This window comes from Rhinatrema bivittatum, chromosome 8 (genome assembly GCF_901001135.1).
Source record: "Rhinatrema bivittatum chromosome 8, aRhiBiv1.1, whole genome shotgun sequence".
In the NCBI taxonomy this organism is placed as follows: Eukaryota; Metazoa; Chordata; class Amphibia; order Gymnophiona; family Rhinatrematidae; genus Rhinatrema; species Rhinatrema bivittatum.
The window spans coordinates 74621875-74634244 of NC_042622.1; the positions used below are offsets into that span (position 1 = coordinate 74621875).

The following is a 12370-nucleotide window of genomic DNA, read 5'->3' on the forward strand; positions in this document are numbered from 1 at the left end:
TCCTGTCTGAAATGCGGAGCGGATAATGCTACATTAACACATAATCTATGGGATTGTGAAACTATTTGGCGGTGCTGGACATATTGGACGCTTAACGTCACAGCCACTGCCTCTGGATGCAACACTCTGTTTACTGCACTTTTTCAAAGTCACAAAGAAGGCTATATCGCAAGCACAGTGCTGCTTCATGCACAAAGCTTTACTATTAGCAAAGCATGCAATTTTCACACAATGGCTTAGCAAAGATGCCCTGACTTTCTTACAATGGCACTTGCACCTTCATAAACTGGCTATCTATGCGCAGCTTTCAGCAAAAACCTCCACCTCTGCAAATAAATGAGAGGTTTTTAGATATCTGGTATCTGTATCTACTATCTCTCCCTGAGCGGGCTATAAGCAAAATCCTGGACCCTTCAAATTAAGTGTGGGACTTGTAGCCCAAAGATCGGGCCACTTGCAACCTTTGCTGGGACTGGCGTTGTGCACGACTTCTGATTATCATACGAAGCGAGGGGAGGGAGGGGAACCAGAGGTTTATACGGCAGGCACTTACTTGGATCTATGTGAAGACATCATATCAGGACTGGCCTGCTAATGTAATGTAATGTTTTTCTAATGAATTATAATGTTCTGGTTACTTGGGGAAGGTTTCTGTCCAGTTACCTATGTTTTCTGTGTTTATTATAAAAAAAAACCTCAAAGTTTAGCTAGTACTGCTGCATTGAAGACTTAGACCAAATATTAGTTCTTTGAATATCAAGCATACTACAGTACAACAAATAAGCTTTAAATAACCATCAAAAATGTATTTATTTTTTCCAAACACCAAGATACAGAAATTTGCAGGTTTTGCAAATATTGCTCTAAAGCAATATTCTATATACAGCTTCTTCTTTCTGAGAGTGCATAAACAAAGACAAATCTAGTCACGCTGTCTACCAGTGCAACATTCACTCCGTCATTCCGATGCCATGGGCAGAAAAGGGACCTGCCAGACCAGAACAGGTAGTTATGGAAAAGGACCTCATCCAGTAAATCAGTACGACCGGATATCTTTATCCAGGTATCCATCTAATTTTTTTTTCCCCAGACGAGGGAGGAGAGTAAGGGAAAATGCCTGCAACATCAGAGTACCACCAAGAATACATGCTCAGTACTTTGCCAGGTTACAAAGCTGTAACACACTGTTTAAATAACAGTTTACTGATTAGCATCTTAGTTTAATTTACATTGCTTTGATAAAGCACAATAGCATATTAAAATTTTCCGGAATTCCTGATATCACAAAGTTGCCTCTGAAGGGGCCAAAAAGATCACAATGGATGCACTCTTAAAAGGAAAATAGATGTTATTTTCTCCTTTTGGTATTTGTGTGTTTCACTTTAATAATTAAACTTTTTTTGTTTTTATCTACACATTTGTATTGTGCTCAGTGCCTCATAACTCTTGTCCCAATAAAAGAGTGTTAAGAGCAGCTTGCTTTGGATGCACCTGTTTCCTCTCAACAGCTGCAGTTAAAAGGATTGCAGACTGCATAAAGCATATAACCATGTATTTTAATAGATTCTCCCACCTCCAGAGGATAAAGTCCTATTTAACAAGATACACACCTACAAGAGGCCAATCTCTCATGATCAGAAGGCTGTTCTGTAGCATAAAAATGCTGGTTTAAGGCTGTAACAGAAATATCTGCTGCATAACCAACAGTAATATAGAAACAAGATTGAACACCAAGAATTACCCTCATTATGGAGGTGCTTTATTTATATTAAGAACCAATATACATTCATGTTTTTACTAACACTTCCTCTTCATCTCAGAAAGGTAACAGTGAAATAGAAACTGAATGCTCTGAAACAATTTGTAACAAAATACATACAGCCATCTGGTTCTATTTCTGACTATAGAAACAAAAGCTTTGAAGAGAAACTATATCTCAACTGTGAGAGACAGCTCTCACAGAGATAAGCTCCAAGTGTCTCATGATGGAATTTTTTATTGTATTTTTTGTATAAATTTCATCTGGGCTCCCATTGTGCAATCTATGAATACTTCTGGCTTGGTAAGTACACAGTATGGACACTGGGGAGTCTGATGTTACATGTAGGATCATTAAAAGGATTCAGAGGTAACCAACACAACTTTGTAGGATTACCAAAATTTTCCTTTCTTCTATGTTGTACAGTTTGTATTTGGTAATGGGGTTTGTTTTTTTTGCCTCTTTTGCTAAATGAACTGAAAAATTATACTCCGTTAAATAAGAAACCGATTGTGATTGAAAATTCAATTTTAATTTGGTGGTAATGCAATTTTGCAGTTTCAAAACTCATTTTCAGGTTCTTCACTAAACTAATTTAGCTGTCATCCCACAGTAAACCGAAAAATTTATTTAGCTACGGCGGTTGGAGCTCAGCTTTCTGGCTCCTCTTCTTCATGCCGAATGTGTCTGCTGCAAAATAGGAAGGAAGCAGTGGCGCTGCATGCGTCAGACCCAAGACAGGAAGGAAGTAGTGATGGTCTCAAATACTTGCATCTCATAGGTTTTATTCTTTCCAGTGAAGCCCAGGGACTAAATTTTGTAACTGATTAAAAAAAAAAGGCCATTATTCAGTCTCTTCCAAACCTGTGCAAGGGTTCACATTTAAAATAAAATCAGTGATCACGCTGACCTAGCATCATTTTCCACTGCCAGGGAGGCTTTTTTTTTTTTTATCATAACAGAGTTTGATTTTCAATGCACCAAGCTCCAAGCCAAATTAATTTTCTGTATAATGTAAGCACTTAATTTATCTCACATAACTTTCATTGTATGCAAAGCTGAGAAACACTTTATGTTTTGAAACTAAACAGTGACTGGGTCTGCTTTATTTGAATGTTCCTGCAATACACTGAATGGTTCCTTAGTAGCGCACCAGAAACCTATTACAGAATTTTGAAAACAGGTATTGCAGAACTGAAATGTAAATAGGGCTCATGACATCCAAACCTTCACCACCATCCAGCACATAGCTAAATTCATGGAGAGGAAAACAAATTTAAAGTTTTACATTTACATAGTAAATCATTATTTCCTGCAGTATATTTCATTACAGATCGTTATCCATAATTTAACTTTTCATTTGTACATTTGCAGGCCTAGAAACACAAAATGGGGTTGAAATGTAATCTTTGGTGTTGTATATTATTGTACAACAGAAGAACAGAAAGAAACATGGGGGAAAGGATGCCAGCTACTGCACAAAACTCATTTATTACGCTCAGACATGAGATGACCGAGAGCCTTCCTGTGAGGGAGCGAAGTGGCTGTGGTTGCAGGCCAAACACTTACAGCACATGTCAAACAGGAAACACTGTACCTTTACCTCAAACAGCATTTCCATTTTCACTTGCAAAAATAGTAATCTACAACCAGAAAAATGTAAGATGATTTTTTTTAATGAAGTATAAAAAGGGATTTTTTTTTTTAGAAGAATCTGGAGGGGGGAGTCTGTTAGCATTACTGGAAGGGCAGTGAACTTTGTGCATAGATTTTAGGATTCTCTTTAAAGAATAAAAGACTAATTCCCCAAACTACACCTACCCTGATAACAAACCAGCTAGGGTTAATGGTGCCAGAATATTACTCCAACAGGCAGAGTGCCAGGCAGCACTTGGAATGGTAATTAAGCAAGGGATAAAACAAACTTGCATTACACCTAGCAGAGATTACAAGACTGTTCAATTCCACCCAACTTCTCAATAAAAGACCACAGATGCCAGTGCTTTTGAGCTACTCTGTTCTAATGGAAAACCACATCTGCCGGTACAAGTCAAGTGGACAAATCTGTCACAAACATTAACTCTGGAGGCACAGTCTGGTCATGTCAGCAAAACCACATGCTGTAAAGAAACAGCATCTTGGTTAAAGATATGTGTGTGCTGGGGAACATAAGGAGTTTCCTTGGTAGTAAGTGTACATTAACTGTGACCTGAGAGATTCCTGGGGCCAACATATCCACAATCACTCTTGTAATAGCTCACATCAGAAGCTGCACATTCATACTCACTATGCTTTAGTGATTCCATTACATTTCCTATTGATTAAATACTGTGCTAGGCATAAACCAGCAGGAATAAAGCATGATCTAAGCTGGCATACAAGTTCCTAAATACAGTGGGAAATGACATTTACAACCATTATCAAAGAAAATAAAATGAAACAGAATAAACTTAATTGTTTGGCTCTTGGAAATCTGCTCTCTCTCGCTGGCACAACTTCAATAGTTGTAATCATGAAAAATAAAAATACTAAACTGTAAGTTTATATATTTCATTTAGCCACTTGCTGAATGAGAAAATACAAGTAGAATGTGCCAGCCACTAGTAATCCTTTGCTTCTCCATCAGTGCTGCCAAGAGCTTTGTCCTACGTCTTGGCTGCTGCTTGACCCCTGCAGTCTGTCTGCGGCATGCAGTCTGTGTGCTAGATGTTCTCTTGGCCGATACTCCGCTGCTCTCTCTTATCACACGTGGCAGGGCTCATGTAGAACAGTGCAAGGCAAGCTGCTGCACTTTGCCCAAGTCTGTCAGAAGCTGTCTGATGCGATGTTTCAACTGTGGGAGCCTGGCCAGTGGCTCAGGGGGTTCCAGCTCTCCCGTGTAATCCAAAAAGCTCTCCAAAACTGCAAGGGTGACAGGTGACAAGAGACAGCAGTGTCAGTACTGGCAGCGGCATGCGCTTCTCCAATGTCAAACCAACAAAGGCCTGAATCATTTAAATCATCATTTGTTCATAAAAGGCCTGAATCAGCCACTTTAAGTGCAGACTTCCTGGCATTAAACCTTTAATCAGCAAATAAAAGGTGAAACTGGGTCCAAATTAGTGCTCTCACGACACTTCATTCAGTTAGGGGGCATGTGAACAGACTATTTACCAGAATATTTTACAGTGATATTTTACAGTGATATAAAAACTCTCCTGTTCAACCATGCCTACACAGAATAATTCCTTCCACTCCCCCCTCGTAGTCTCCCCATTCAGGTGACTCCCTCTCCTTATATTAAGGAGACATTCATTGTAAATTGTAAATTGTTTTGGTTATGATTTTCTTGTTTTCCCTGTCCTTCCTACTGCCTCTATGTTCTACCCTCTCCCAGTTACATCCCCCTTGTTGAAATGTATTTTCCAATCTTTCAGTTATGTGAACCGGTATGATGTCCCCACTAATACCGGTATATAAAAGTTTCTAAATAAATAAATAAATATTATTTAAGCAGATCTCTCATCACGAGTAGAGGGAGAAGCAGGAGCCCTTGCCTTGTGCTTGGACTTTCATATTCCATTAAGATATTGCTTGGGAGATGCCAATTTCCTTGGACCTTAATACATTAATGCAAAAACATGCTAAGGCTGTAATACAAGCTGCCATGCTAAGAATCTGCTACCCTGGTACTGTGTCCTACAGCAGCAGTGCTCAAACTAGTGCTTACCTTCCTCTACTTCTCCCCAATCTTATTTTCAAAAAAGCCCTAATGAACATGAATAATATATATTTGTACACGCTGGGCCTCCGATACATGCATATTTATCTCATGAATGCTCAGGTTTCCTAAAAAGCAGACTGGCTGCCTGCCCCTCCCCCCAGTACTGCACTACTCTCCTACAATGATGCAGCCCAAGAAAGAAGTCAAGGATCATCATATATTACCATCAAGTTCCTTCTCAATGAAATCCATCCGGTGAGTGACCTCATCCTGCAGAGACTCCACGTGTGTGAGCAGATTTAGCTGTGAGCTCAGGATCCCATCATTGCCCTCCAGCAGTTTCACCTCCAGCGCCTCCTCTGAGGGGACCTTCTTCACACCTTCTCTTACCTGACAAATGCAATGCATGACAAGTGCTGCTTAGTGTCTCTTTCTTCACATGTTGGCGCACTTCAGCTTATCTGTACGGACATTTGTTTTATTTTTACTTTTTCTGGGAATTTATCAGCGTTTATTATAACAAACAAGAAAAAAAAAAAGGGAGAACATCAAGGGGGGAAAAATAATTTTTCCATTGTTTTTCTCTCATTTTTGGTCATCATAATAAATGCTGATAAATTCCCAGGAAAATAAAATCTGAAAAAGACAAGAACTAAAACAGATACGGATCAATACCTATGATATTTGCATGTACAATTCCTAGTTAAGTCAAACACACACTGATGACCATCATTACTAATACTACAATTACTGATTTCTAAAATGCTACTAAACACATGCACCGCTGTAGAAATACACACAAGAGATTGCCCCTGCTACATGCAAGTTACAATGTGTTTATTTAAAAAACAAATTCTGCCCACAGCAGAAGAGTTGTATTGGGCGGATCACAATAATACATTCATAATAAAATGATTAAAAACAATTTAAAAAAAAGACAAATTAAGACAAATTAAATATTTAGCTAATAATCATATCTAGCTAGGTAATTACAAAAAACAAAACATAAAAACCCACAAATGCATTTTTATTGTCCAAATGTTTCCTGAAATAGGCAAGCCTTGAGCTGTTTACAAAAAATTGCAAGTTCAGGGCAAGAGTGCAGCGCCGTAGTCAAGACAAAACATACCTGACAAACGAGCCTACGGGAAGTGTATTTACTGTGGACAAGTGGTTAGGATTTAAAAGCAGTGTAAAAAAAAAAGCTGGATTTGTAAACGGCCAGAGACGGAGCACACTGCACTGACTCAGGAAGTCTATTCCAGGTAAGAGACACAGCAAGGTGGAAAGCACATAGCTGGGAGTTTATGAGGAAGGGTGTAGGAAGAGAGACAAGAGGTAATGAGGAGTTGCAGAGCGAATGCATTTGTAGGTGAGAAAAAGGTTGAACTGTATGTGGAAGCAGATGGGGAGTCAATATTGTGACTTAAGAAGAGGAGTTACAAGATCCTGGTGACAGTGAAGAGGCGGTGTGCAGCTGAATTCTCAGAAGACGGAAGTGGAGAAAGTTTGTTCAGTGGGAGGGCCTGTGAAGAACAAGTAGCAGTCATCTAAGCAGGTGATAAGAGCAGACGAGTATTTATTTTAGCAAGTTCAGAGAGGAAAAACTGACATGCTATAGCAGGGTTCTGGATGTGTGCAGAGAAGGAGAGGCATCAAAGTTTTAAACCCAAGGTTATGGGGCTGAGGAAACCGGGAGGATGAAAGCACCAGCTACAGAGACAGAAAAAGAAAAAAAGAATGGGATGTGGATTTTGAGGAGGGGGGGGGGGGGGGGGGGAGAGAGAAGCCAAGAAGTTTCATCTTTGCCATGTTAAATTTAAAGTGACAATGGGGCCTCCGAACGGCGATGTCAGATAAGCAGGCTGAGATTCAGGACTGGATTCTTGGTAAAATTTCTGCTGTAGACAGTACATCCGGGAGTAGTCAGCATAAACATGGCACTGAAAGCTGTGGGAGGTCAGAGCGCGGAGGAAAGAAGTGTAGAGAGGTAAGAGAATAGGGCTCAGGCCAGAACCTTTACACAATACTGACAAGATAGCAGAATAGTGGTGAAGGAAGAACCACCAGAGGATACAAATCAGCTCTCTGCCTTACAAATCTATTTATTATAGCTAGGCCAACAAAAAAAAAAAAATTAGGCAGGATAGACAGCAGCAGCAGAAGAGAAAACTGGGACATGCCCAACTGCATTAATGCCCACAAGTTTATAAAACAATTGGTCTAAAACTGCAGATTTCAAAATAAGTTAATCACAGTAATCATCCTATAGGTGTTTTGGAATTACTTCCATTCCTTATACTACATGTAAAATGCTTTTTTGTGACGGTTCAGGTTTCTGACAAGACTGCTCACTTAACTCATTAATACCCTTAATCCAATGACAGCTCCAGAGATTATGTCATGCTTTCAACTCTGCATCAGCAGCAGCACCTACTCTTTTTCCTGTATGCCATCTGCTCAGAAGCACATACCTTGTAATATTTCTGCTTTGGTTCACTCTCCACCCTGATGTCTCTGTCCAGCTCCCAGCAAATCCTTTCCATTGTATGGTCTCTGTTTTCCCTTATTCTGTTCACCCCATCAGCCACAGCAGTGCCCCTGGTCTCCACCACCAGTCTTTGCTCCACAGCTGGGTAATAAGCCCGAGGTTTCTGGTAACAGTGTTCACTGGTGATGTAGGACTCCTCCAGAGAAACAATAGCAGACTGCTTTGCTAACCCTCCATTGAAAGTCCGATAACTGGCCATCTCCTCTTTGCAGCAGCTCTCCTGGGTAGGAAGACTGTGCTTGGCATATGGCTTTTCATCTCTTGTAAGATGCTTCCAAGGCTGGCACCAAAGCTTCAGATCTGGATGCTCTTTACTTCTGTGGGAAGTTAATGCAGGAAAATAATTTAGATCACCCTGTTAACAGGTTAAAATGAGAAACCAAACTTTTGCATCTTAGGCTAAACGGTTTCAATCAAATTCATTTACCACCGTGCACACATTCATTTCTTGAAAACATAGAACCATGACGGCGGAAAAACACCATATGGCCTAAGTCGGCCCATCCATCCAATTAAATAGCATTATAAATCTCATCACTTCCTTAAAGATCCCCTGTATTTATCCCATGCTTTCTTGAATTCAGATTCTGTTTTTGTCTCCACCACTTCCACTGGGAGGCTGTTCCACGCATCCACCACCCTCTCTATAAAGAAATATTTCCTAAGATTACTCCTGAGTTATGAGTTTCAACCTCATCTCATGACCCCTTATTTTAAAGCCACTTTTCCATTGAAAAGACTTTTGTCGGTTACAAATGTCACTAATGAACAAGTAGAGAAGCAAGCAAAATCTGTGTGCCAGGCATTACCAATTTTATTTTTAGAAATACATTAACGGTGGTCCATGAAATTTTTTTATGCTATCACATGCCATCGTGTGAGATCAGAGATGCTTAGCTTTAGCAATCTCTAGCCAGAGAGAAAAATCAAAATGCATTTATTAAATTCATTACTGCAAAGTTCTCTTCTGCTCAAGTTTTATTTTAACTATTTTATACTACTGTAACAATAAGATAGTACAAAAGAATCCAAACTTGCCCTTAAATTATCCAGGTTTCATGGTGATACACTACCAACATCCAAATTTTTATTATATGTAGATTTAAACCAAGGGTAATTGCAGACAACTTCTGCAGTCACTAAGGATGCTTCTTTCCATATGTAATACATATGAAAAGTACCAGTCGCATTACCTTATCAGTTATCAACCTCGACAATCTCATATCATTATGTTTACATGTCTAATACGACCTACACTCAACTATTTTCTTCTACCTATTTGTGATGCTATGCAATGTTACTCTATGGCATCTTATAATTCTTAACACAGAAGCCAACTCCTCTCCCAATATATAGACACACAACAAGGAGAGGGAAAAATTATTCCCAATCAAATATTATAAATTTTTTTTTTAAATCATATAATAAGGAGAGCTATGGCACCATATATAAATTTGCGTTTGTAAGGATGCTTTGTGAGACCTATTGGTTCCGCAGAAGGTTGTGGTATTACGAAGAGGTTCTGGCGTAGTGACAGTGCTCGATTAAAAAATATCCCCTGATGAAGGCTATTTTAGCCGAAACATGGTCCGTGTTGGGAACAATTTTTGAACAATCAAATTGCTACAGTGTCAAATAGCACAATTAGACGCCGGATAATATGAGCTAAGTATTTGCTGATTTTTATGAAATTATAGGTTACAAATAAAGTATTACTTCTTTTTAGGCAACTAAGGTGAATAAAATAATAAAATAAAATAAAACAAAAAATTTAAAAATTACAAAATTGTATAAGGGAGATGGTGGTACGTGATTAAAATTTATGGTGCCATAAAAGCTGATACTGTCTGGGGCCCTATGTGGGCGGGAGACAGTGGATTAAAATCGGAGGCCCTTTGATTCTATGATACCATTTCTCCTTACTCTATGATTTTTAAAAAATTTCTTATAATTCTTACCAGTAAAATAAATTTGAGCATAAAGATGCCCATCTCAGTTCCATCTACTTTCCATAAAATTGAGAAACATACTTTATATATAGACATATTAGTTTTCAGTTTTTATTTTATTTTGCCTGGGACATTACAATGTTATAACAAAAGATGTCAGTGGAAAAATGACCGATATAACAAATAAGAAAAACACAAAATCAGTGGAAAAGTAATTTGCATTGATTTAATTTTTGTTGTAACATAGAAATTCCTAGGCAAAATAAAATAAAAACTGAAAATGAAGGTCCCTATTCATATAGAAATATGTCTATGAAACTGTTCGTAATATGAAGCTGTCAGTTTTTCCATAGCAGGTACCTCAACATTCTCACCTCCCAGACTCTGCAGTGATGCCAAACCTATGCAGGGTGTGTAGCCGTAAAGTATTGTGCTAAGAACTTCTGATTTGTATTGAGGTTACCTGGCCATAGCTTCAATACAAGTATATCTTCAGTAAGGGAAATTTGTCTGCCTACAATATTTTTTTAATTTTTTTTCCAAAATTGTTCCATTCTTGGGCAGCTCTATCAAAGTTGGAAAAAGATTCCAGAAGCTCCAAAACCTAGCCTTAGTAGTCTTAATATTAGAGAGGTATACTGACTTCAGATGTAATATAAATACAATACAGCCGCATAGGTTGTTTCCTCTATACACAAAAACCTAAGGCAGGTATAAGGTAACTTTGGTCCTGGATAACTGCAAACCAGTCAGGTTTTCAGGATATTTACACTAAATATGTATGAGATGAATTTGCATGCAATGGACACCGTGCATGCAAATGCATCTCATGGATATTCTATATGGACCACAGTTGCCTACCTTTGTCCAAAGGTGAGCAAAAAATACTCAAGTAAGTACATTTTCAAACAAACACTTATAGAGAAATGGGAAACAAGGCCAAAACTTGGAAAACTTTGTAAACTAGTGGTCACAGAATGGGAAATAAAGTCCCAGATCTAGAGGCAGTCATGGAAGAGGCTGACTTGGATATAGTGGCAGTCATAGAGATGTGGGATACAGTTGACTGAGATATAGTTATAATAGGTTATAATCTATAAGGAAGAACATGATAGAAAGAAAGAGCAGAGAATGGCATGATATGTAAAAAAAAAAAAAATTAATAAAGGAATAGAACTGTAGGGCTTACGAGATGAGATGGCAGCAATGTGCATGGGATCTTCTTGGTGTTTGGGTATGTGCCAGGTTCTTGTGGCCTGGATTGGCCTCTGTTGGAAACAGGATGCTGGGCTTGATGGACCATTGGTCTGACCCAGCATGGCATGATCTTATTTAACATGTTTTGTATACCGTCCTTCGGTTTCACCATCAGAATGGTTCACATCATATTAGTTAAACAAAACGTTGATTCATATTAGCTAAACATCTTTGCATCATAATAGTTGAAAAGAAATTACTTCATGGTGTCTATATTTTGTATCTTAGTTTAAAAATAATTTGTGTGTCCATCTTTGTATGTGGCATTGAACGTAGTCTTAGGTGTTCTAATGTTGTCTTAGATGTTAGTGTTGCTCTGAGGCTGCAGGTTTCTTTTCTTGGTGGTTGGTTGCGTGGGAGTCTGGTTGTGTTGATAGATGATGTCATTTGCAAAGCCAGGTTTTCAAATCTTTTTTTTTTTTTTGTAAAGGTTTTGATGTTAGGTTGCGTTCTTATTTCGATTGGTAATGAGTTCCATAGGGCGGGGCTGGCGATGGATATAGCTCTTTCTTAGTTGTGTTCAGATGAGTGGATCTTACTTGAGGGATTTTGAGGAGGCCTTTGTTCGTTGACCGTAGGTTCCTTTTTGGAGCATGGAGTTCGATGTATTTGCTCAACCAGTAGTTTTGTTGTCGTGTGATTATTTTATAGAGGATTGTTAGGACTTTGTATTCTATTCAGTATTTTATTGGGAGCCAGTGTAGAGAGATAAGGGTTGGTGTGATATAGTTGTGTTTCTTTGTTCCTGTAATAATTCTTGTGGCTGTGTTCTGTAGTATTTGTAGCAGTCGGATGGTAGAAAGAGGCCGAGGAGTAAGGCATTGCAGTAGTCTAGGTTGGAAAAACTGAGTAGTTGGACTGTTCTGAAATCCTCCTTTGTAAGGAAAGGTTTGAGCCATCTGAGTGAGAGTAATTTGTGGTATCCTTCTTTGATTTTGTTTGTTATGTGGGTTTTGTATGATAGTTCTTTGTCTAAGGTTATTCCTAGGTTTCGAGCGTGGCTGACTGGAGAGATACGTGTTTTAGGGTCTTCCGTTTTGAGTGGTTGCATGGCAGATTCAGTGACTTTTTTGTCTAGGATGATTAGTTCAGTTTTCTCTATGTTTATTATGAGTTTTATGGTGTATAGGCATTGTTTGATTTCTGTGAGG

The 12370-nt window shown here is 38.7% G+C and overlaps 1 protein-coding gene across 4 annotated transcripts in view; it reads right to left on the reverse strand.

Annotated features, from left to right (window-relative positions):
* Positions 1 to 780: 780 nt before the first annotated feature.
* The window catches only part of PHF20 (PHD finger protein 20), a 280282-nt gene continuing 268692 nt past the window's right edge, over positions 781 to 12370 (reverse strand). For all 4 annotated transcript variants that reach the window (XM_029611169.1, XM_029611171.1, XM_029611170.1 and 1 more), the window contains 3 exons: positions 7937 to 8330; positions 5687 to 5852; positions 781 to 4660 (listed from right to left, as the gene is read on the reverse strand). In XM_029611169.1, the coding sequence (XP_029467029.1) occupies positions 4518 to 4660; positions 5687 to 5852; positions 7937 to 8330 (703 nt within the window). In that variant the 3' untranslated portion in view covers positions 781 to 4517. The remainder of the gene's footprint in view (positions 4661 to 5686; positions 5853 to 7936; positions 8331 to 12370) is intronic.